The sequence below is a fragment of the Amblyomma maculatum genome, chromosome 3 (genome assembly GCF_055883805.1).
Source record: "Amblyomma maculatum isolate TAMU_Amacu chromosome 3, ASM5588380v1, whole genome shotgun sequence".
Classification (NCBI taxonomy): Eukaryota; Metazoa; Arthropoda; class Arachnida; order Ixodida; family Ixodidae; genus Amblyomma; species Amblyomma maculatum.
Window position 1 is genome coordinate 164,459,372 of NC_139346.1, and position 24,591 is coordinate 164,483,962.

A 24,591-nucleotide genomic window follows, 5' to 3' on the forward strand; every position below is an offset into this window, starting at 1 on the left:
TTGAATGAACTAAAGTCATTTGAAGCAACACTAATTCAAAAAAAGAAAAGACTATCCCTGTAATGTCCTTAGTATGACCCTCGAGAAAGCCACCACATTAAACCGCAACGATGTGCTCACGAAGCGACCAAGAGCCAACACTGAACGCCACCCTTCTTTTGTAACGAAATACTCCCATGCTCTTCCGAACATAAACAATATTCTGTCGTAATACCCCTCCATTCTAACTTCTAACGAACGCCCGAAGAAAATATTCCCAGAGGCACCAAGGGTAACATACAAACGTAACAAAAACTTGAGATATCTTCTAGTGCATTCTAAACTCGAAAGCGTCCAACACAACATGCTTGCTCTGGGCCCAGATGTAAAACATGTAATTATTTACAAAAATACACCACGTCAAAAGTATAGCAAACAATTTCAAACACAAAACAGGATTTAATTGCATATTGCCAAACGTTGTGAATGCCTTTTCTGTCATAAACAATACATCGGAGAGACAGGGGTTAAATGGTCATAGGGAAGATACAAGCAAGAACCTCAGGAAAGCAGTTTCCCGGAATTTCAATCAGAAAGACCTTAAGTTTGATGAAATTGAAATATTTTTCTCCTCTCAGGCTTTAAATATTCAAGGGATAGAAACGGTAGGGAGGCATATATACTCCATAAGTTTAGGACATTGGAACCAACAGGAATAAATATCTCGAAAGGAATATTAGAATTCCTTAAATATATTACCTCGGCGCACTACGTAGCCGTGAAAACAATCTCATATCGCGTTAATTGTACAGTTTATTCACAGCACATCTATACTCTGCCCCCCCCTCCCCCCCGCAATCCCCCCCTCCCACTCCTCCCCCGCATTTACTTATTATTAGTACTTCATTTTCTTCAGATAATGTGCCACTTGGCAGGTATGCTTTACACTGTTATTAATTTCTTTGTCTCTCTCTCCTCCTTGCGGAGAGCTCTTCACTATTCTCCTGCAGCTGTATTCCTTACCAGGACCCTTCCGAATGACTGTTCCTTTTCAAGAAACGCGTCCGAGAATCTACCCTGGTTTAGGTGCTGGCTCATCATCCATCCGGCATTGTAGTTTTTCCTGCTGTTGGCGCTTTTTATTTTATTTTTCAGGTCGCGAGATCACTGGTTCTGGGATGAGAAATTCCTACTCAACTCAAGGAAACATTTTTTCACTCCTTGACCTACTTCTCTCTCTCTCTCTCTCTCTCTCTCTCTCTCTCTCTCTCTCTCTCTCTCTCTCTCTCTCTCTCTCTCTCTCTCTCTCTCTCTCTCTCTCTCTCTCTCTCTCTCTACCCTTGTTTTCCCTCTCCCCTCCCAGGCCTTTCTTCTTCAAAAGCAAAAACGTATTTAAACCCCCGCCAGTGAACATCGCGCTGCCCAGACGAAGACAATTCCCCTTGTCGAAGCGTTGGCTCGGCTTGCGAACTCAGTCTCTCCATGAACCATTGTTTAGCGCCTGTCTCATACTGTATAGAGCCATCTTCTTTCTCTTATTCCACCCGGATGGTTAAAGAAATTCATGCGGCATATACGGCAGGCCGTTACTGTTCTACGGCGTGCTACGTAATTATGTTATTATCGCCTTTACAAGGATATGACAAAGACATTAATGCTAGCTTCAGAATCGTTTATTATACTGTAGCAACTTTTTCTTTAGATTACCGATAGATCACATGGCATGTCCTGTAATCGTCGGCAATGGTTCAGTTGAAGGTTTCGAACTCAATAGGGTCAACACAGCCTTATGGTCAAAGAGGTCAGTCCCGTAGTTTTTGGTTGTTTTTTTGACACGGTGTTGCTAACGTTCTTGCGATATTAAATTTCGAACGCTAGTGGCCTTTAATGCATTTTGCAGAAATACCGACGTTTTCATATTTTTTTGTTTCTATCACACCGTTTAGACTGCCCGTGAAACATCAGAGGAGCAGGAGATAGAGGCTACTTGCTTACACCGTCAGCTCATAGCTAAGGTGATTGCGAAGATTTCGGAGCACCTCATCAGCTGACGCTATTTGAACTCCGCGGCAAGTATGGGTGAATTACGTCTATCGTCACCTTATAGCGGACAGGCAGCTACCTTATGAAAAGGTTAAGTTAATAACCATCGCCATGGCATCTCCCATGAATAATAGTGGCAAATGGATAACAAGCAATGCTTCTTTAGAAAATAATAAAGCTGTGCATGTACTTTGTTGCAGGCATAATCTCAAAGAATTAGTTGTAAAGAAGTTTTTTTTAAAGGGCATGCTTAATGGACGAAAATTTCAAAAGTGCTAGAACTCAGTGCTTGAGATATATTTGCCGTGTTGTCTTATAGTTATCAATGGAACATTACTTTAACGTGTAGAAGACTATATATTAAAACATTTCTATGCAACATTAAAGCAATGCTCAAAATACAACATTAACGTTATATAACATTACAATGACATTCAAACGAGAACAGTAGTATAATGATTGTTTTGCATGTTCTACTATTTTTTTATGTCACACCAGCGTTATGCAACACTAAGGTAACTAACGTAACAGTTTTATAGCATTATTCTAATGATCGGTGCCACCTGGGTCACGTGTTCAAGGTGCGTGACTTTTCTTCGACTCTACGAAACGAAGTTCTTTTTCTTGGGTGCGTCCGCTTGGTGACGCCGACAGGAAGTCTCTGAGCAAGGCCACGAACTCTTCTGGCTTATCATTGTGCACCCAGTGGCCAGCGCCTTTCACGGTGACGATGCGACCATTGGGGAACCATTGCTTGATGGCGTCATGGTCTTCGGAACTGTCAGAAAGAATTGGAAGTGGCATTTTAGAATTTTAAGTGGAGGTAATATACGCATAGTGACCGACTGAATGGCAAGTAAATGAAATATTTTTGTAGTCACACAGACTGCCAGTTGTGCACCAAGTTGACTGCATAAATTACGCAAATCAAAACAAAAACAGAGCAGAACAAAAAAAATGAAATTAATTTGCAAACTGCTTGATGTCATCGTGGTTGTCGGCACTGTCAGAAGGAATTGAAAGTTAAATTTTATTTTTTCAGAGCAGGTAATATGCGCAGTGTAACGAGTGAATGACATGCAAAAGGAATATTTTTGTATTCACACAGACTGCCAGCCGTGCACCAAGCTGACTGCATAGACTATACCGACCGAGACCTGAGCAGGGCAGAACAAAAGAAGCGTAATTGTGTAACATCAATTCCTGTTGACTAAAAACATCGTCTTGTGTCGGCCAGTTTCAAATACCCGATGCCCTTCTGGTACGAATTTCTAATAATACCGCGCTCCGCCGCTGTGGCGTTTCAGTGCAAGGGAAGCACAAGGCGTCCGTGTACTGTGCGATTTCAGCGCACATCCAACCATTAACACTAGCAGCACTCTTCGGAAACTAGCGGCGCAAGAAAAGACCATATTGAAGAGTTGACAGACTGTGGACAACTTGTGGAGTCAACAGCTTCAACACAGGTTGTTGACTGTGGTCAGCAAGCGTAAAATGAATGGATGTTTACCTTTAGTAGACAACGTAATTGTTGACTAACATTAGTGTAAAGTTTGTTAACCGTGTATTGACCTAACTAAATATATATAGTTGTTGACTAACATGTGTGTAATCTTTTTTAAATGTGGATTAACTGGCTGAAACATATACGGATGATCGAGCTTCAAAAGTTCCCAGAGCGACCTAGCTCCGTTCATAGTTAGACTCCGTAAGCTTTTATTTTTGCTACTTGTATTGCTCAGTGCTTCCTTTATTGCTTTTTTGTCTACTGATGACAGTTTACTTTCATGTCTATTTCATTTTACCTTGCTGGCATAAAAAAAAATCAAAAGCGCATTGCAATATATGTTTAGGTTTTCTCGCATCTTACTTATACGCAAAATAAAGTATAATTTGATAAAGTATAATTAATTTGATAGCCTGTTAACAAGTCAGCATCGTTAATTAGGCTGAGAGCAAATGGAGCTACCGAGGAGAAGGCTTTATATAGTACTCACGATGGATGGATAGAATAAAAAAGCGTCCCCTTTGAAACGGGGTGGTAGCAGTTTCTAAAATGCTCGTTTTTCTTTCCCCTACATCCTAATTATTGTTTTAGATCGGTTAACTATACCATCATTCCATGTATTGAATTTTTGTCTACATTAGTAGCATTATGTTACTTTTCTGCTTTTAAGCACCAATCTTCCAATCGCTTTTTGCTAGCTTCCACCGCAGGTTCATTAATCCGGCCACTGGTATCTCTAAACCCCAGGACCTCAGGAAGAATGACTCCGCCTTCATCGACTTCGGAATGGATACCATCACATTCCGGTATAAGATGGTTAATCGTTTCTGTAGATTGACCCTATACTGCACATGTGTCATTTTCATGGTTAAAATTCTTTTTGTAGCTGCGTGTTCTAGGGCACGCTGATCTAGCTTCAAAAAGTAGGGCACTGCCTTTTGAGTTATGAATGAAAGCATTCTTCCTGATCTACATTTTCCACTTTCGGTATAGTTCCACACCCTGTTTCTTTTTTATAGAATTTATCCAATTTTTTTACCTTCTGTGTTTTTCACCTGTTGCTTAACGCTCTTTATTTCTTCCTCCTTGTGACCAAAACACTTAGATGTTCGTTTCCTAGTTCTTTTCCTCTATTGTGAGCCAACGCTTTTCGGGTATAGGTATTCAAATACTTTAGCTGCCCACCTATTACCGTCCAATTTTCCCATGAGTTCTCATATAATATTTTACTCTCAGCTTCCCGTACTTCGATAGGTGCCCGGCCCATATCTCCCTGTACCGACTCATTTGTGGTTTTGTTGTGGGCACCCAGTGTCAATCGTCCGACGGCTCTCTGTCTTATTTCTAATGTCGACTGTACCTCTGCTTTTAGGCACAAAACCACATTTCCGAACGTAAGCCCGGGCACCATAATTCATTTCCAAGTACCCCTCAGCACCTGATACCTGTTGTATCCCCACAATGCCCTATGCTTCATTATCCCGGCATTTCTTCGCCCTTTTGCCCTAAGTGGTAGCCTTTGCTTTTCAATGTATGCCAATCCTTCGTTTACCCATACCCCGAGATATTTATATTCTGCCCCTCTTGGTATTTCGTGGCCTTGCATTTTAAGACCTTGATCAGTTGAGCCGTTGAAAATCATCAGACCCGACTTAACTGCGCTAAAACTGAAACCTAGAGCGTCCCCTTTGTCTCTAGAATGCTTAACTAGAGTTTGCAAGTCTTCCTGGCTATCTGCTAGCATCACAATATCGTCTGCATACATTAAACCAAGGAGGTGCTGCTCTATGACCTTTCCGCCTAATCTATATGACAGGTTAAAACCCAAACTACTTTCTTGTATCCTCCGTTCCAGGTTTATCATATAAAGCATGAACAGCACCGGTGATAGAGGACAGCCTTGTCTTAATCCTTTGCATACTTTGACATCCTCCGTACTTCTTATCCCTTCCCACGTAATTTCTACTTTGTTTTTCGCATAATTTCGTACGCATACGCAATCTAGCACCACCTAGCAAAGAAATTACGATCACGTGATTGCGATGCATATACGGTGCGTATTTCCGGTAGATCTCATCGTGACAAATTATTTGGTATCACTTTCGTTTGTCTACGACTACCCGTTACCGATTTATGTCCCCATTAATAAACGTTCCAAATAAAATCGGGTTCGTTTTAGGGGTTTCGGTGGTCCAGGATTCTGTCACTAATTCGATGTGTTTACGTTTCAGCTAGTAAATCGAACTATTCAATTTTTACCTGTTATTTAAATGCAGTTTTATTTCCACAAACCATAGAGTTATATTTTCAAACCAAATTCGGTCTACAACGGTTTCGAGTAATGTAGCCCATGTGCTGGGAGTCAGGCTACACCAAAAGCCTCCAGCCGTAGCTCCTGATGCAGGGAACGCATCCACTGGTGTTTGCGGATTGCATACGCCTGTATTTGACAACTGTGGTCTACCGCGTCACGAAGTAACCCCGTTGTCGCTTTATATTGGTATGGCAGTGCAGTATGTGGTTCTGTGACTATGTAGTGAGAACTTCATGTTTATGTTCAAATAGCGGCACCATTTTTCAACAAATTTATTTGAAATAACAAACACGACTGATCAAACCTGTCTCGTACAAACTGAATCATTTGCAGATATGTCACTTGGTTACTACTGCACAATAGCTGACGTAAGTAGTCAACAGCTTGGATGCTTATACAGCAAGGTTGACATTTTGTGTGCAGTCAACAACTACGATACAACTTGTAAACTCCACAACAGCAGCACACTCAGTCAACAATTTCAATGTTAACAGCAGAGTTAGTACTGTGTTGACAATCTGTGCTAAGTCAGCAACTTTGATACATCTCGTCAGTCGACAACATCTAGTCAAAAATTTGGTATGCCACGATTTGATAGGTATTGACAATATATCAAAAACATGGTGTGCCCTTTTTGTGAGACATATATTAGCTGACTTTACATAAGTAAGCATCATGAACACTAACTTTACACACTCATTTTTGGTAGAGTGTCCGTTACATCGTGCGAATACTTTTCAATTTAAAGAAGCGGAAGCAAAAAAAAAAAAAAAAAGAACAGATCGTTTTTAAATAACGAACATGTCAACTGTATGATATCTAACTCTCACAATGCCACTCAGGTACAGGCGGCAGGTTTTCATTCGGTGCGCTGCATGTGAAATATTTCTAGGCGCACATATTGAATTACATGTGGATGTCTCAGAAACGTTGACCGATGCTGCGAAATAATGGCCCACCTGTGTTCATGCTGCAAAGGCAAGGATAGAATCTCACGTACCGAAAAATATCACAGCCTTTCTTGTGCACTTAAAATCGGGTCCGGCCTACCTTCGCTGCCAAGCTAGCTATTTTATTCGGCTTTCTACGTCCACCGTGCACGTGTTTTCAGCAATGTTCATTATGACCAAAGTACCAGTAGAATTTATAGCGTAACTTGAGTACTGAACTCTGAGCGCGGCTTTTAGTAAATGAAAGCCAGTAACAAATTGCCAGTAAATTATGTTTTTATCGCGTTTTAATCGTCTGAGCTAAATACTTTCCTACCAATTTTCAACAATTTGTACACGTTAATAACAAGCCATCCCTATCTAACTTTCAATCTAGTAAGCCACATAGTGGAATTCTCTTGGTTATTGTTCTATTTTAATTACTGCCCAATAGTATTTCCAGAAGTATCCGATAACTTGGCGGTAATTTTCTTATTTATCTGACAGTTAAAAAGGCTGCTGGCATTATTGGGCTTCAACCTTAATTGTTAAACCTTGGTGAGCAGTGTCGCAAATAGTCCATGTCCCAAATGTTAACAGCACACTGATAGTTTCCTTCCATGAGTGGCGAGTGGCGAAATTCCTCGTCAAACAACTAGTTAAATATACCATGGCCCCATCTGTTAGGTATTCACGTATTAACGCCTCTAATTATTTCACCTGATCTACACGCGTAGCGCGGATGTTTAACATTGATAACCGCATACATGGCTACCTTCCGCACCCTGTTAAACTTCTACCTCAAAAATTACTGATTAGAACGTATTTGCAACGCACATTTGCTGTCTAGAACCTAAGTCAGCTTAGTGTAATAGGCATGAGCTCGTCCAAAACTGCAACGCCAGGTTAACTTACTCAACTTACTTGTAACTTCCCTTAAATATAAATCAGGCTGCACCGACATTCGCAAGCGGTGCATCAAATTTTTATTTTAAGTGAAGTCCCCCTCCCCCCCATCTCTCTCTCTCTCTCTATATATATATATATATATATATATATATATATATATATATATATATATATATATATATATATATATATATATATATATATATATACCGGGTGTCCCAGCTAACTTGAACCAAGGGGTAAAAAATAATATATTTGAGGTAGGTCAGTGAAACCAATTGCATTCAACTGCCAGCCTCCTTGGGCACTACAGGCAATTTTTTGTTTTGCAATTACTTAATTAGCTAATTATGTTAATTTGTCTAATTTATTAAATATCGACTTTAGACCAAAAATGTAAATTGGAAAGTTGTAGAGCACCTTCAGAAACCCCCATTTCATTAATTGCGATAAAGAAAGTCTCACGTGTATCGTATTTTCCGGGCTCAGAAGAAAGCCCGCGAAATACAAATAATACCACGTGACTAGTGCATTTGTGCGCCGCGATTGTGGTGCTCTCAGTCGTGGTTTGAGCGAACGAAATCAGCTGCGGCCGTGTCTTCTTGGCCCCGTTAAAGCGGCAGGCCGATATGCCTGCGATGGCTTCTTCGCCCGCGTCAGACAGCCGGCCCACGTGACGGTGCAGTAGCAGCGAGAGCGGCGAGCCGACACCACCGACATTCTAACAAGGCATCCTTCTCTCCCATCAGCGAACGTCACGACAAACGAATGAGTGATAAGGTATCAGCCACTGAATCTGCGCATACAGGCTTGGGTAAAGGGGCGAGATGACATCATGTGACTCGACTAAAATTAGCGCTGCACCTTCATTTGCCGGTTATTTATCGCCATCCACCTGTCGTGATGTAGGCTGCTGCGGTGCGCAGGCCTGGCCAAAATCGCGGTGGCGACGGGCGAGCTCGAGCTCGCTCGAACCATCGCCAACATTTCTGCCTGCCGCTGCAACGGGACCATCGGGTCACAGCCGCAGCTTATGTCGTTCGCTCAAACCACGACTGAGAGCACCACAATCGCGACGCACAAATGCGCTAGTCACGTGGTATTATTTGTATTTCGCGCGCTTTCTTCTGAGCCCGGAAAAAAAGATACACGTGAGACTTTCTTTATCGAAGTTAATGGAATGGGGGTTTCTGAAGGTGCTCTACAACTTTCCAATTCACATGTTTGGTCTAAAGTCGATATTTAAAAAATTAGAGAAATTAACATAATTAGCTAATTAAGTAAATGCAAAACAAAAAATTGCCTGTAGTGCGCAAACAGGCTGGCAGTTGTATGCATTTTGTTTCACTGACCTACCTCAAATACATTATTTTGTAACCCTTGGTTCAAGTTAGCTGGGACACCCGGTATATATATATATATATATATATATATATATATATATATATATATATATATATATATATATATATATATATATATATGCTTGTTTCACATTCCGCACTATTCACCGCCGGCCAGACAACATGCACTATGTTATATCCACCGTCACAGTTTCCTGTGAAAATTTCCAGACGAGCAATATTTTCCTTAAAGGGACGACGAAATGCCTCTCACGGAGGTTGAGGAAAACAAACCAGCGAAAGGTAGTCTATCATTCGTCTCTACGTCGCAAATGTTTTTGAGCAAGGTTCATTAGAATCGCGGATGTCAGTGATTAAAAATGCTCATAAGCGCGTCATCTGTCGACGTTTGGTTCGCCGACTTCAGATTGTTGCATCATTGCCTACATTCGTCGGTCACTGCTTTGTCCTTACTTCTGGTGTATGTTTTTCGCAATAATGGACGTGGATACCGAACCGCGACTGCCACCGACAGAAAGATGGGGCAGCGGTTAATTAGGAAGCTATCGACCGGTCGTGTCAGTGCCGCGACAGCATTGGCCTGACCGGTTGGCAATGGTCTCGCTCACACATGTCCCAGAGGCTCAAGCAGCAAAACAAACAGACGGGAGCAGACGAATTTCGCAGCTACCGGAAGTGTGGGCAACGCGACTGCTGTGAATGGCATCCTCTGATGGCCTCTCACTCATTATGGTACAGTGAACTAGAAAATAGCTATATAACTACAATATACAGAGCAGCAGACGCGAGCGATTTGCCATGAGGCGCTCGTCCTCGAAAACAGCGAATTAAATGGCATCCGAGTTGCTGTCAACCATTCTAGGGCCACTCTTGAGCGCGTTGCCACGGTATTTCTGAGTGATGCGTATGGAATCAGTAATTTGTATTGCGATGCGTACGTAGTGCATAAAACGACGAAATGTCTCTTTTTTTAGACAAACAGCAACAGCTCAAGTGACATTGTAATCTATAGGTTTCTGTCGGCGCAAGCGATCGCACTTTTTTTAAAATCAAGCCTAAACAGGCGTCGCTTTGGGTGACAAGCGAAAACCTTTTCTACGTTAAACTATATATTGCCACCTAGCGTTGCCAGGTGGCGCATGACTGAGGTGTGAAAGGAGGACGAAGTGGAAGAGGACGAAAAAGTGTCGCTTGCACGTTTGCGTCTGTGCTGCTGTGTTCTTGTGTCTGGGCTACCCCCTGCTATCAGTGGTATCCTTAGTCACCGTGTACGTGACATTCTGGTGGAGCTGCTGGGTAAAGCGATCGCCTATGCAAGAATCTCCATCTACAAGACGTCGCGCCAGCCCTGTACCATTGGACACCCCCGTGCATCGCTCTAGTCGACGGCTCCAGGGACTGTCTCCGGAGTTTCAGCCAGCACCCGCCGCCATGACATCTAGTGCTCCTGCGCAGCAGGTGACGGGCCTCGCACCGGCCTGTAACTACACCTTTCAGGCCCCTCGGGTACCGAAGACTTTCCATGGGGACCTCTTTGAGGATGTGGAGGACTGGTTCCTTCAGTTTGAACGTGTCGCTGCATTCAACCAGTGGGACGATGCTACCAAACTAAGGAACGTCTACTTCAGCCTTGAGGACGGCGCCCGTATCTGGTACGAGAACCGAGAGCAAGCTTTAACTTCGTGGCGGGAATTCCGTCGTCAACTGCTCGAGGCTTACACTAGCGCAGATCGTCGCGAGCATGCAGAACGTGCCATTCACTCTCGCATCCAAAGGCCGAATGAGAGTGTCCAAGCATACGTCGAGGACATGACGCGCCTCTTCAGGCGAGCCGATCCCGCCATGTCCGAGGAAAAAAAGGTCAGGCACTTGATGCAGGGTTTGAAAGAGCAGTTGTTCGCAGGCCTTGTGCGAAACCCACCCTCGACTGTAAACGAATTCCTTGCGGAGGCCACCACAATGGAAAAGGTGCTACACCAACGTGCCGTGGCTTATGACCGACCTTTTCATACACGCACAACCGAGGAATCATTTGCATCTTCAGAGCGGCATCCCGATGCATTGCGCGAACTGATTCGCAGCGTCGTGCGCGAAGAACTAAGCAAGTTCTGGAGCCCTCTGCAGCAATCGCCATCTTCCGTTTCTGCTATAGTGCGGGAGGAGGTGCGGCAGGCACTCAAGAGCCCTCTTTCGCCTGTAGTTCCGAGCCCGCCATTGCTGTCGGGGACCGACAATCGTCCCACATATGCGGAAGTTCTGCAGAGTCAGGCACCCCCTTCACCACCGCCCATTCTCGCGTCACCTACAGTTCCGCTGCCCTCGGTGCAGCCAGTGCAGAACTTCGACAATCGCCCGCTGCCCCGACGCAAAGCCGACATTTGGCGCACGCCTGACCGCCGTCCGCTTTGCTTCCACTGCGGTGAACCAGGACATCTCTACCGGGATTGTCCGTATCGACGCCTCGGTCTCCACGGCTTCCGCATCGACTCGCCTCCTCCCCGGTTTGGTCAACGACCCCGAGTTATTGAGGAGTACCTGGCGGAGCAGCGTTCATCTCGTTCGCAGCGTCAGCCCCGCTCCCCTTCGCCAAGGCGCTCCTCCTCGTTCACTCACGGTTCCTCGCGAGAGGACCAAGGCCGCTCGTCTAGCCCTGGTCGGGAAAACTGAAAACAGCGACCTTCGGGGGCGAGGCCGCTGGTAGTCGCTGCGTTGAAGACCTCCCGTCGTCGCCGCTTCGATCCGACCGCGAGCTGCTGGTACCGTCACCTATGGAAGCAAAAAGCGTTTCTCTGGACATTCCGGTTATTTTAGACGGTCGCACTACGGTCAATGCTTTAGTGGACACCGGTGCCGATTATTCAATTTTGAGTGGTCGCATGGCGACTGTTTTGAGGAAGGTGCTCACTGCTTGGCCAGGTGTGTGCCTTCGAACCGCCGGCGGTCATATAGTTACTCCAAAGGGGATGTGCACGGCTCGCATTCAGATTAACGGACGTACGTTCGTCGTTAGTTGCGTTGTTTTAAGTGACTGCTCCCGTGACCTTATCCTCGGCATTGACTTTCTGCGGGAGTACGGAGCAGTTATCGACCTGCGAAATAGGCTCGTCACGTTTTCGATGGGACAATCTACCGAACAAGATAGTAGCAGTCCTTGCAATAACGCACTTCGTGTTTCCGCTGAGAGCGTCTCGCTGCCGCCGCGAAGCAGTGCTCTTGTGGAAGTTACCTGTGACGATTTCCGTACCGGTGATGCTGTAGCGGAGGCGAACCATACACTCCTGCTTGCTCATGGCATTTGCGCTCCCCGAAGTTTATTGTCGTTTCACAATGGCCGGGCTGCACTCCTTGTCACAAATTTTTCTAATGAGTACCGACACTTGTTCCCGGGGACTGCTATCGCTTTTGCTGACCATGTTGCGCACGATCCGGTCTGTTTTGCATCCACGGCAGTAGAAACTAACGAGCCATCTCTTGACAACATCGACATTAACTGTCACTTGTCAAAGGAGAAACGGCGGGCTTTAGAGCAACTGCTGCTAGACTTCAAGCACTGCTTTGCTTCTTCCTCGAAGGTTCGTCAAACGCCCATCACACAACATCGCATCATTACTTATGACGACGCTCGCCCAATACGACAGCAGCCTTATCGTGTGTCTGCCAAAGAACGAGAAGTGATCCAGACGCAAGTTCAGGAGATGCTGGATGATGGTGTTGTGCAGCCTTCACAAAGTCCGTGGTCTTCACCAGTAGTCCTTGTCAAAAAGAAAGACGGCACTCTTCGATTTTGCGTCGACTATCGGAAATTGAATAATGTGACAAAGAAAGATGTATACCCGTTGCCGCGCATCGATGACTCACTGGACAGATTGCGACGTGCGAAGTATTTTTCATCTATTGATTTAAAAAGCGGCTATTGGCAAATCGAAGTAGACGAAAGAGACCGAGAAAAAACCGCATTTGTCACTCCAGATGGCCTATATGAATTCAAAGTACTCCCATTTGGATTGTGCTCTGCCCCAGCTACATTCCAAAGGATGATGGACACCGTCCTCACTGGCCTCAAGTGGCAGATCTGTCTTGTGTACTTGGACGATGTAGTTGTTTTTTCCGAAACATTTGATCAACACCTCGAACGCCTTCGAGCTGTCCTGGAAGCCCTCCGTTCTGCTGATCTCACGCTGAAGCCCCAGAAATGCCACTTCGGGTATACAGAACTCAAGTTCCTCGGCCATGTTGTAAGCGCTGATGGGGTGCGCCCGGATCCCGATAAGACTGCTGCCGTCGCACGATTTCCCGTTCCAGCTAATAAGAAGGCTGTTCAGCGCTTCCTCGGCCTGTGCGCATATTATCGGCGTTTCATTGCGGACTTTTCTCAGATCGCAGAACCTCTGACGCGCCTTACAAGGAAGGACACCTCCTTTGTGTGGAACTCTGAGCAGCAGATGGCCTTCTCTTTGCTTCGTGAGCGCCTTCAAACATCCCCTGTTCTGGCGCACTTCGATGAAGCGGCTGACACTGAGGTACACACTGACGCCAGTAGTATCGGTCTCGGCGCGGTTCTTGTTCAGCATCAAGACGGGTTTGAGCGAGTAATAGCCTATGCCAGCCGCACTCTCTCTCGTGCCGAAATGAACTATTCCACCTCAGAAAAGGAATGCCTGGCGGTCGTATGGGCTACTATGAAGTTTCGTCCCTATCTTTACGGCCGGCCATTTAAAGTCGTCACCGACCATCATTGTTTGTGCTGGCTGGCAAATCTGCGAGACCCATCTGGACGACTTGCACGCTGGAGTTTACGTCTTCAGGAGTTTGACATAACCATTGTTTACAAGTCCGGCCGCAAACACGAAGACGCCGACACGCTGTCACGAGCACCCGTTGACACTGGCGATACTACAGCCGATTACGATAGCGGTTTTCTAGGAGCCCTCAGCGCATCTGAGCTCAGGGATCGACAAAGAGCTGATCCAGACATCCTTCCACTCATCGATTATCTGGAAGGGCGTGATACGATTCTGCCTCGACACCTATCTCGGCACCTTGGTTCCTTCTGCATACGGCAAGGCGTATTGTATAAAAGAAACTCCCAGAGCCAAGACAGAACTTACCTTCTGGTAGTGCCATGCGAGCTCCGTGAGGATATTCTCCTTGCTTGCCATGATGAACCAACGTCTGGTCATTTGGGTTGCTCACGGACTCTTGCTCGAGTGCGCAACATGTATTACTGGCCAGGACTTTCCGCAGCAGTGAAACGCTATGTACGAAGCTGTCGCGAATGCCAGCGCCGTAAAACACCGCCCCAGAAGCCTGCCGGATTTCTCAAGCCCGTTAAAGTACCCCGCATTCCGTTCGACCAAATTGGAATGGATCTCCTTGGCCCTTTCCCTTTGTCGCAGGCCGGAAACAAATGGATAGTAGTCGCTACTGACTACCTGACTCGATACGCTGAGACAAAGGCAATCCCTCATGCCACAGCTTCCGAAGTAGCAGAGTTTTTCATGCACAACATAGTCTTGCGGCATGGCGCCCCTTCCTACGTCATTACCGACAGAGGGACAGCTTTCACATCACAGCTGATCGACCGCATATTTGAGCTGAGTTGCACGACCCATCGCAAAACCACAGCGTATCATCCACAAAGCAATGGCCTTACAGAAAGATTGAATAAGACGATTGCGGACATGTTGGCAATGTACGTCGATGTGCAGCACAAGACCTGGGACGAGGTGCTGCCGTACGTTACATTTGCGTATAATACAGCCTTACAAGAGACAACGCGCTTCACACCATTTCGACTTGTTTACGGACGCGAAGTTCAGAGCATGCTCGATTCCATGCTCCCGTGCCCAGATGATGACCAGCTATCCTCAGATGCCCAGCAATATGCCATCCGCGCTGAGGAAGCCCGCCAGCTCGCCCGTGTGCACATTGGGCAGCAGCAGACCACTGACGCGCACCGTTACAACCTCCGGCACCGCCAGGTTGACTACAAGCCTGGAGATCAAGTCTGGGTATGGACACCAGTTCGCCGTCCAGGCTTGTCAGAGAAACTCCTTTCCCGCTACTTCGGGCCGTACAAAGTGTTGCGCCGTGTGAGTGACCTTAGTTATGAAGTTATCCCAGACGGTGCCACACAACCAAAACGTCGAAAGCACAGCTCGGACATTGTGCACATTGTGCGACTGAAGCCGTACTACCACCGATAGCGTATGGCCACCCGCTGTGACCACTCTCTTGCTTTTCACACCATTTTTACCGGCCCTTCTCATTTTTTTTTCGGAGGGAGAGGGTAATGCCACCTAGCGTTGCCAGGTGGCGCATGACTGAGGTGTGAAAGGAGGACGAAGTGGAAGAGGACGAAAAAGTGTCGCTTGCACGTTTGCGTCTGTGCTGCTGTGTTCTTGTGTCTGGGCTACCCCCTGCTATCATTGGTATCCTTAGTCACCGTGTACGTGACAATATATTCTAGTTCACTGTAACCATGATATCACTGTATCCGAGACATATACTTTATGGAGACTAGTTTCAAAAGTCACAAAAACGTGTTGACCAATCGACCGGCGGATTTAAAAGAAAGAACACAATTTTTTTAAATAATAAATTGTTGGCACCATTACAATAAGTGACACTTTGGGCAAAGATTCAAACTCATTCATTCCGTAAGTTGAACATATTTACCAGGCGCACAATGAGCAGCAGCCAACATGTTCTTACGTTATGTAAATAGAATCCTCAGCTCTGACGAACAGTGCCTCGACGTCGGAACTTTCGTTGTGAAGATAATCGAGGGCAGCCAGCTCTAGATAGTTCTGTTTGATGGCCTTAAGGTTGAGCTGCCATTCAATTGTGCAGGGTCCCTTGCGTAAGTTGGTCAGCAGGAACTCCCGAACGTACGGTTTCTGTTGGAAATCGGTATAAGGGAAAAAGTCAACAAAACTCCGACTGGGCTACCGACGTTGCTAAGTCAATCACGGGCGGGCCTCAAACAAACTCATACTGTGGGAATGTACAATATTGTATTATACTCCTTTACCTTTTAACCTAAAATGTCCTTTCTCCCTGTCACTCACCTCTTTGATTTCTCCTACCTGTCTCCTTGCTATCCCTTTATTTCCGCCGCCCCAGTTCAGGTGCTTCCGTTCATTTCGATAGCAGATACCGGGGCAGGCAAAAATATTTTTCTTCCTTTATTATTATTTTTTTTTATTCAATAAAACCACTTACTACTACTACTACCGACGCAGACGAAATCCAACCGTATATGCTGACTTGACTTACTCAGGCATTACATACGCTAGTGAAGAGAAAAAATATGATACTTAAAAAAAAATTCGTTCAAGTCAGTATATTGTAGAACTATCATATTGATACTTGGAAAGGTTAGCCCACCCAATAAGCACAGCAGTTGATGACACAGCACACAAAAACGGAGCAGCGCCAACCTTCCCTTAGCACCAACCGTTGCTATCACTTCGTCTTCTGTCTTTGTTGCTAATCGTCGTCTTCTGCCTTCTGCAATTGCATATATGTAACAACATTGCGATTTTTAACTATGTCTATTTATTTTTGCATTTCCAGTGCTACAACTTAGCGTCTCTTGCCAGCGGCTTTAAAGGGACAAATAAAAGGGTGAACGCGGGCTGTTTCTGTGGGTTCGGCATCTACCAATAAAAAGTACTGCCCAAGTTGGCAATGGCTTCAGACAAACATCGGCGTAAACGGAGGCTCTAGTGCTAGCGAACTAAAAAGACAAAATCCCCTTGTTAGCCAACACAGCGATGACGTCAGAGAAGTCTCGTAACACGAAAGAACCAATCACAAAGCACCATCCACTAGAGCCAAATTAAAAAAACAAATATCTCACTTGGTCCATCCGTCAAATTTGGCCTCTTATACAATCCTTTCCATCAAAAGGTCGTATCGCTGTTAGACAAAACTCCCCTCCTTTGTCCAGACAGTGATGACATCATAGGTGTCTCACACACACACACACACACACACACACACACACACACACACACACACACACACACACACACACACACACACACACACACACACACACACACACACACACACACACACACACACACACACACACACACACACACACACACACACACGCACACACGCACACACGCACACACGCACACACGCACACACGCACACACGCACACACGCACACACACACACACACACACACACACACACACACACACACACACACACACACACACACACACACACACACACACACACACACACAGACACACACACACACACACACGCACACACGCACACACGCACACACACACACACGCACACACACACACACACACACACACACACACACACACACACACACACAGACACACACACAGACACACACACACACACACGCACACACGCACACACGCACACACGCACACACACACACACGCACACACACACACACACACACACACACACACACACACACACACAACTAATCGCAGGGCACCGCTCACAGCAGTGAAAATTATAAACGGCCTCCTGGTCACCCCTCAAATTTAGGGCCCTAGCTCAATTACTGATCTGTGCCGGGCGACCTACTGACGAATGCAGCCACGGAACTGACACAAACACATAAAAAAAAAACACGACTGTGAACTCGATTGTTACAGCATTCCATCTAAAGCGCGTCGCCTTTTTTCGAACTGATTTTTTGATCCTGTGAATAGGGCGTGTATTAGCAGACACTATTAGACACCATTTATTTCGAACTCTGTTAATTAAAACTCAGCATTTGTTTCCTCCGAATTCAAATTACAGTCATTTACATTCTTTAGCTAACACTCACTGTTACTTTGCTGCTGAGGAACTGGTCGGCCACTTGGCGAGCCTGGCCCAAGCTCATGTGTGGGGAGAACAACCGTAAGATGGTTTCCATGGCGTACATCTGCCAGGGAAGCCATTGCGCTGTGAGCGCGGCTGGCAAATAGATCGGTGCCATGTCTACCACTACCAAGCGCTCCACCGCGCCAGGCTGCACGGAAAGGAGACAAGAAACACGTTAGCAAAAAATTATATTTTAACTGTATATATACTGCAGCACGTTTCGAAATATTATATTTTCAAAATATTATCGCTACATTCACAAATCATTCAACATATTCGTGAATTTCTGATAAGCACTTGCTAAAGACGTGCTTGAGAGTGAGAGAGAGAGAGAGAGAGAGAAAGCGGCTTTATGTGCACTCGTCAAAGAGTATGGATGATAGGGTGAGACGCAGCTCCCCCTTTCGCCGTCTATCTCCCTCCTTGACGTCGGCCGGAATCAGTTGGCTTCGGGCGGCGGCCTGGGCTTGACGGATGACTTGTTTTGGGGCTTGTCTGCCTAGCTGTGGAGGGAGGATTCCCATGACTCTTTATTTTCATGTATCCCGTTTAGCACTGGGCAAGCCCAGAGCATGTGATTTAGGGTCGCTATGCCTCCACAGTTTGTGCATTTGGAAGAATGCACCTCAGGATGCCATTTGTGTAAGACATACGTATTTGGGAAGGTACCCGTCTGCAGTTTTCGCCAGATTACTTCTTCCGTCTTTGTGAGAGATCTATGGAAAGGGGGGGGGGGGGGGGGGGTTCCTGGCTATTCTGTAGTGTTTTAGACATTCTCTGTTTGTGGGCAAGTCTCGCTTGTTGGACAGGGAGCAGTCTGCCCGCGCTGGTGCCCGGTGTGTGAATCCTCGGGCGACCTCGTTGGCGATCTCGTTCCCGGTAAGTCCATTATGTGTCAGTTCTTGGGAGAGAGAGACGTGCTTGAGGAAAAAATATTTGTCACGTTAAGCCTATGCTTGCAGTCACATTCAGTTAGGATTTCACTCCTGACTATGTTCTCACTATGGATGTATGATCTCAAAGGTGAGTATTTTACCTCGTGGTAGCTGTGTGAACTACGGACGTACATGGCTTTACGTTTTAATACAGAAATGCATTATCGGACCACAACCCACGATTTTTTTAGACCGCAGAAATGCATCCGGGTAGCTGTTGCTCGCGTCAGTGATAACAGCTAGATATGTTTGCACGAAGCGATATGGCAGGCACTCGACACAATTTGAAGAAGACTTGCAGCTGATTAAGAATGTTACGCAGCTATGATGTAGCCACGGCACCACGTTTGCTGTCACGTAACCTGAAGCGAGTGACTTCGAAAAAGCGAGTCCCAGTGCAGGATGCATCGAGACATCTGAGAGTAAGGTTTTTCAATGGCCCACTCGTGCGCCCTAGCCCGGCGTATGGTCCAGCGAATGGCGTATTCAACACAGCAAATGCGTGTCGTTAAATCTCACCCTACGAAGTTGTAGTAACAAGCACCCAGACTTTTTCTTGTGGTGAATTCGCCAATGTCTGTCTGCATCACAATGCACACTATACATGCGATATTTTAAGCCCGCTAGACTGTACGGCGCGTTTCCCTAAGATATGAAATGGTGCCAGGCTAGCCGCTCTTCTCTGCGCGTGTATCTAGGTTTCACTGCCGCTCTGACGCATTAATTAATAATCATCATCATCATCAGCATCAGCCAGACTATACCCACACAAAGGCGAAGGCCCCTCCCATATTCCTCCAATTAACCCGGTCCTGTGCTAGCTGCATCCACTTGACCCTTGCTTGTGCTTGCATTCTTAACCTCATCCGCCCACCTAACTTTCTGCCGTCCCCTGCTACGCTTTCCTTTCCTTGGAATTCAATTTGTTACACTAAGCGGCCATCGGTTATCCTCTCTTCGCGCCGCATGTCTTGCCCATGCCCATTTCTTCTTGATTTCCACTAGAATGTCAGCAGCTGTAGTTATTTCTCTGACCCACTATGTATGCTTCCTATCTCTTAACCTTACCCCTACCACTTTTCGTTCCATAGCCCTCGGCGTTGTCCTCTGCCTTGTAGTTAAAGATTTGCCTTGGTTATAATTATGTAGTCGCCGGAAAAGAGCGCTTAGTAAGCCACTTCATGCATTATTGAAACTTATTGCTCAGAGACGCATGAGCTTTTCACTGGGATTTAGGTTTATCTGGCAAGCCGATTTCTCTTACCCTGGTGGTGGCGAACTTCATTGCGATCCGGCCACCCATGCTGTGTCCCACTAATGAGGCCCTGCTGAAGCCCCAATCTCGGAGGAACAGCTCCAGGTCAGCGCACATCAGATGATAGTCTATATCGTCCCTGTGCGGGCTGTCCCCGTGGTTGCGCAGGTCCACAGCAAACACCTGCGCATGTGCGAGCCCACGATCGGGAAAGTTTCGACACTGAAATCCGGAACGGGGACTACTAGCGTTCTCCTCATCTCGTCTACTGTTGCACAGTAACGCAGTTTTACGCCAGTAGTTGCATATGAACCCTACTCTACATCAACTGCGTTGCCGTTCGACTAGTGTGTCGTAATTAACTGGAGGTCACTTATATTTAGGGTGTTGGTCAAATATTTTAGGGGAATCCCCCAAGGTGGAGTAGATTTGTAATAAGGGAGTAATTACTCATTGCATCCACCCAAGCGCAGCCATACGGCTACAAAGGAAAGCTATACAGCTTTCTCAGAAACTTCGTAGTTAAAGAAAATTCGTCCTGATCCGGGAATCGAACCCGGCACCACCGCCTTTCCGGGGCAGTCGCTCTACCGACTGAGCTAACCAGGGCGGTCAGCAGATCAGATGGTAGGGCGAGAGCGAATTGACCTATAACTCGAAGTGGGAATGGTGACTGTTCTTACTATCCATGTAGTCCCGTTCCAGTTGCGTCGCACGTGTGTGCCACGCATAGGGTACACGTGGTCAGAATGTGGAACATATGTGGTCCCGTGAAAGATGAGGCAGCGGTAACAGCTGTCGTTTAAAGCTATTCGCCCAAAGCATATGGAGGAAGGTCGAGATACTTCCCCGCCCCATCTGTTCTCATTTTTTTTTTTCGTCTCTTAAGTCGGTCTGGTTAGGATCGGCCTTCATTGGCGGAATTTGTAGTATGAGAGAATGTATCAAACCGTTTTCCCGTAGTTGTCCTATTTATTGCACGAGAAGATTCTTAGGAGATAATAAGTAAGGTTTGCATTACCTAGTAATGACGCTTGCGTATCTGGATGCCAAACCACGTCACTAGAATAGTGCACAACTATTTTTTTTTTAGGTTTATACGCATTCTAGGTCAGGTTACTGGACCTGAGACAGCACCGCTAACTATATTTAGGAGTCAAGCACATGCGCACTGTGGACGGCTCTGTTGCTATACGAATCATAGGCAAGGTGAAGATTCGGTGTTCGCGGTAACAATAAAAGTGAAGAGTGCTACTAATGTTTTGTATTAAGAAAAAAAGAGCAGGGGCAGCTCATCGTTATGAAGTGCTTTGCCTGGGAATAAAAGCAAACTGAATGATGCAACACGTACACAGTCAGCTCAAACATGCTCGAAATCGACTAAGCGACGCATCCCATCCATATTACGCAATATGTGGTGCACGAGCAGTGTCCCTAATTGATAAAACCGTTGATGAAGGAGACTGTATCATAATCATAAGCTCGTTAACTACGTCTGCTGCAAGACTGAGGGCTGCCCCTGTTACCTGCTATTAACCTCTTCCACCAGGTGCGGCAGCCTGATACCCTCAAACATTTAACCCTCATCCTCCCACTTTGCTTTATGCTGCTCCCTGCTATTTTTTTCTTTTTTACACAGCAGTGTAAAAGAGGGCTTTTTTTTTTTTTTTTTTTTTTTTTTTTTTTTACACAAGGCCCAAGATGCCCAGATGCCCAGGAAGTCTTCAATGTCACTACGCTGCTTCTCGAATTTTTATTCATCGCGCTGCGCTGCTTACCCCACCAAGCATGGACCATTGCTGAGCGTACTTGGTTCAAGCTATTTGCGCCTTTCATCGGACTCGGACAAGCAACATCCCACCGCAAGGAAAGACTCAAGAAAGAATTCAGCATACCTGCCCATAGTGTGAATCATTTCCTGTCGAAATGGACACAGGGAGGAGACGGCTGAGCTGCACATGCTTTGCGGGAAGTATCTTTCTGGAAAGTAAACTCTGACGAGAGCTGTCGAAAGACGCGCGGCCTTTGATTGTTGTTTTATGGGAAGGGAAAGACGCGGTGGCCCCGCCGGGGTGGCACAGTGGTAAGACGCCCGACTACTGTCCGGAATTCCCGGGTTCGAGCCCGACCTCGGCGGCTGCGTTTCGATGGAGGCGAAACGAAGTGGCATCCGTGTACTGTGCGATGTCAGCGCACGTTAAAGAACCCCAGGTGGTCGAAATTACTCCGTAGCCCTCCACTACGGCTCCTCTTTCTCTCTTTCCACTTTCACTCCCACCTTCCTCCTCCTTTCCTTGCGGCGCGGCTCAGGTGTCCACAGAAACAAGTGTGACAGTTACGGCGCATTTCCCTTCCAGTGAACCAATCATTATTATTATTATTAAAGACGCGGTGACTGTCTCACTTGTTTTCTGTGGACATCTGAACCGCGCGGTAAGGGAAGGAAGGAAGGTGGGAGTGAAAGTGGAAAGAGAGGAAGAGGAGCCGTAGTGGAGGGCTACGGAGTGATTTCGACCACAGTGGCACAAAATTAAGATCAGTGTTGCTGCACAATTACATTCCGTCCGGTCACCCTGGCGATCGCTGGCGACACCGCGTCCCAGTTCCTCCAACAGCCAAACAGACCATCCAGCATGATGATCGGCGGTGGTGGGGATGACTCCACCATGTCGGGTGGTTCGTAACGTGTATAAGCCAGACGCACGGCTTCATTTCTGAAAAGAGAGAAGATAAAATGCAGTGAAGCCGACAACCACGCGCTTAAGCAAAATACAAAAATAAAATGCCTTGAAGATTGAATATATTACAGAACTATGTCTATATAATATTAGGGCAAATGTGAGCATGGCTGTAACCTCCAAATGTTAGCCCAAGGGGATGCAATGGAGTGAAAGGGAATAGCAACGATACCTGCGTTACATGCGACGTCAGTGACCTGCGAAGCCAAGAGGAATCACTGTCATCAAACTAGGTGTACTACGATAGACTATAGTAGACTTTCAGATGCAAGTTTGTTTCGTTAGATCTACCCAATAAGTGCGCGCCGAGTGCTTGACCGTGGTATTATGGCGAATTCCACAGCCCACTGAGAATGATCTCGATCAGCAAGTATGTCAGCAATAGATAAGGAAGAATTTATTAGCTTGTAGGTAATGCTTACTCCATAAAGAAAGAGCATGGTTCATTATTTTTGGAGGTGAGAGAGTGGATAGTTTTCCTCCTTGCTTAATCCAACCTGCTTCTCACTGAAATCGATTCTATGGCTTTTCTGGGCGTGATGATAATTCACATCATGATGCCGATAATTGCATCACAAGATGGATTTATTGCAGAAAAGACCACAATGCTGTTTTATGTTTTTTTTTCTTCTTTTTTTTTTTTTTCAATTTCCCGCCACTTCAACGATCTTCGTGATGCCTACGCCGACAGGTGCTCCCGGATCACAGTTCTGAAAGGACTGGCAGTAAAGGCTATCCACTTGAATTCCCACGAGCGAAGAAAAATATGTCGACACACTGGAAGCTTATTTACGAAATCGGCCGATGATGGAGACAATTGTGCTCTATTTCTTTTTTCTCATTTTATTACTGATAAAATCTGTTTTCAGAAAAAGTAGTGCCTTCATCATTAAAGCTCAGTGATCTGCCAATACAGTGTTACTTGTAAGTGCCTGAACTACCCCTTTACGGCCTTTTCGTTTGGCGTATAAATGAAAGTATATCTATTTAAGCAAGAGTTCTATTTCATATTTCGACGCTAATGCTACGACAAAGTACATACCTGCCACAGTAGCGCCGACTGACGAACGAATGGCAGTGACACATCTTGGGCGTCGCCGTCGTTTCAATGTCCGCACGACAGGTTGACGGGACGGCCTCGGAGAAGAGACTTCGGTGCACCCGTAATGCTCGCGCCAGCGGGAAGCCTCGTGTCGCCGCCATACCGCCCGGTTGCCAGTAGCTCTCACGTGCGGTATACGAAGGGCGAACAAAAAGCCCCCTTTCGAACCCTCCGCTTCGACGGACGATGTCTGAGCTCAGGCAGCAAATGCGAATTCTCACGCCCTTCTACGAAGTGTGGCCCCGGCAGCCAATCTCTGCGCCTGCATAAGAGAATGATTCGACTATGCATTACTGCACGAGAGAGAAAAGGCGCAAGCTTCCTCATTAATCAGGGAATTTAACATTGGTGCATATCAAACAGCTGAGGAAAAGCGAAGTGACACGAAGAAGACAGCAGAGGGAAAGAATGAAGGCGGGGTGGAGAAATTTTATAAGGAAGGCCATGTTGAAGCCTTTTTTTTTTCTTTTTTTTTGCTGCAAAAGTGCCTGAGTTATGCAAGTTTCTGCGGAGGGGATTGTAACACGCTTCCTACTAATGTCAAAACGGTCGCGACACAGAGAGCACAGGTAAATGCAATTTCCTCTCTTGTTGTTAGCATTTCACTAAGTGTGCTGTCAGACCCATGAGCTCGGCGCA

The 24,591-nt window shown here is 46.1% G+C and overlaps 1 protein-coding gene across 1 annotated transcript; it reads right to left on the reverse strand.

Annotated features, from left to right (window-relative positions):
- Positions 1–2,598: 2,598 nt before the first annotated feature.
- Positions 2,599–24,053, reverse strand: LOC146196715 (sn-1-specific diacylglycerol lipase ABHD11-like). Its single transcript, XM_084597063.1, has 6 exons — positions 23,893–24,053; positions 22,670–22,826; positions 20,122–20,295; positions 17,885–18,070; positions 15,760–15,944; positions 2,599–2,800 (listed from the first exon to the last, which is right to left on the reverse strand). The coding sequence occupies exons 1-6, from the start codon at positions 24,051–24,053 to the stop codon at positions 2,599–2,601; spliced, it is 1,065 nt and encodes a 354-aa protein (XP_084453189.1).
- Between the last annotated feature and the right edge of the window lie 538 nt (positions 24,054–24,591).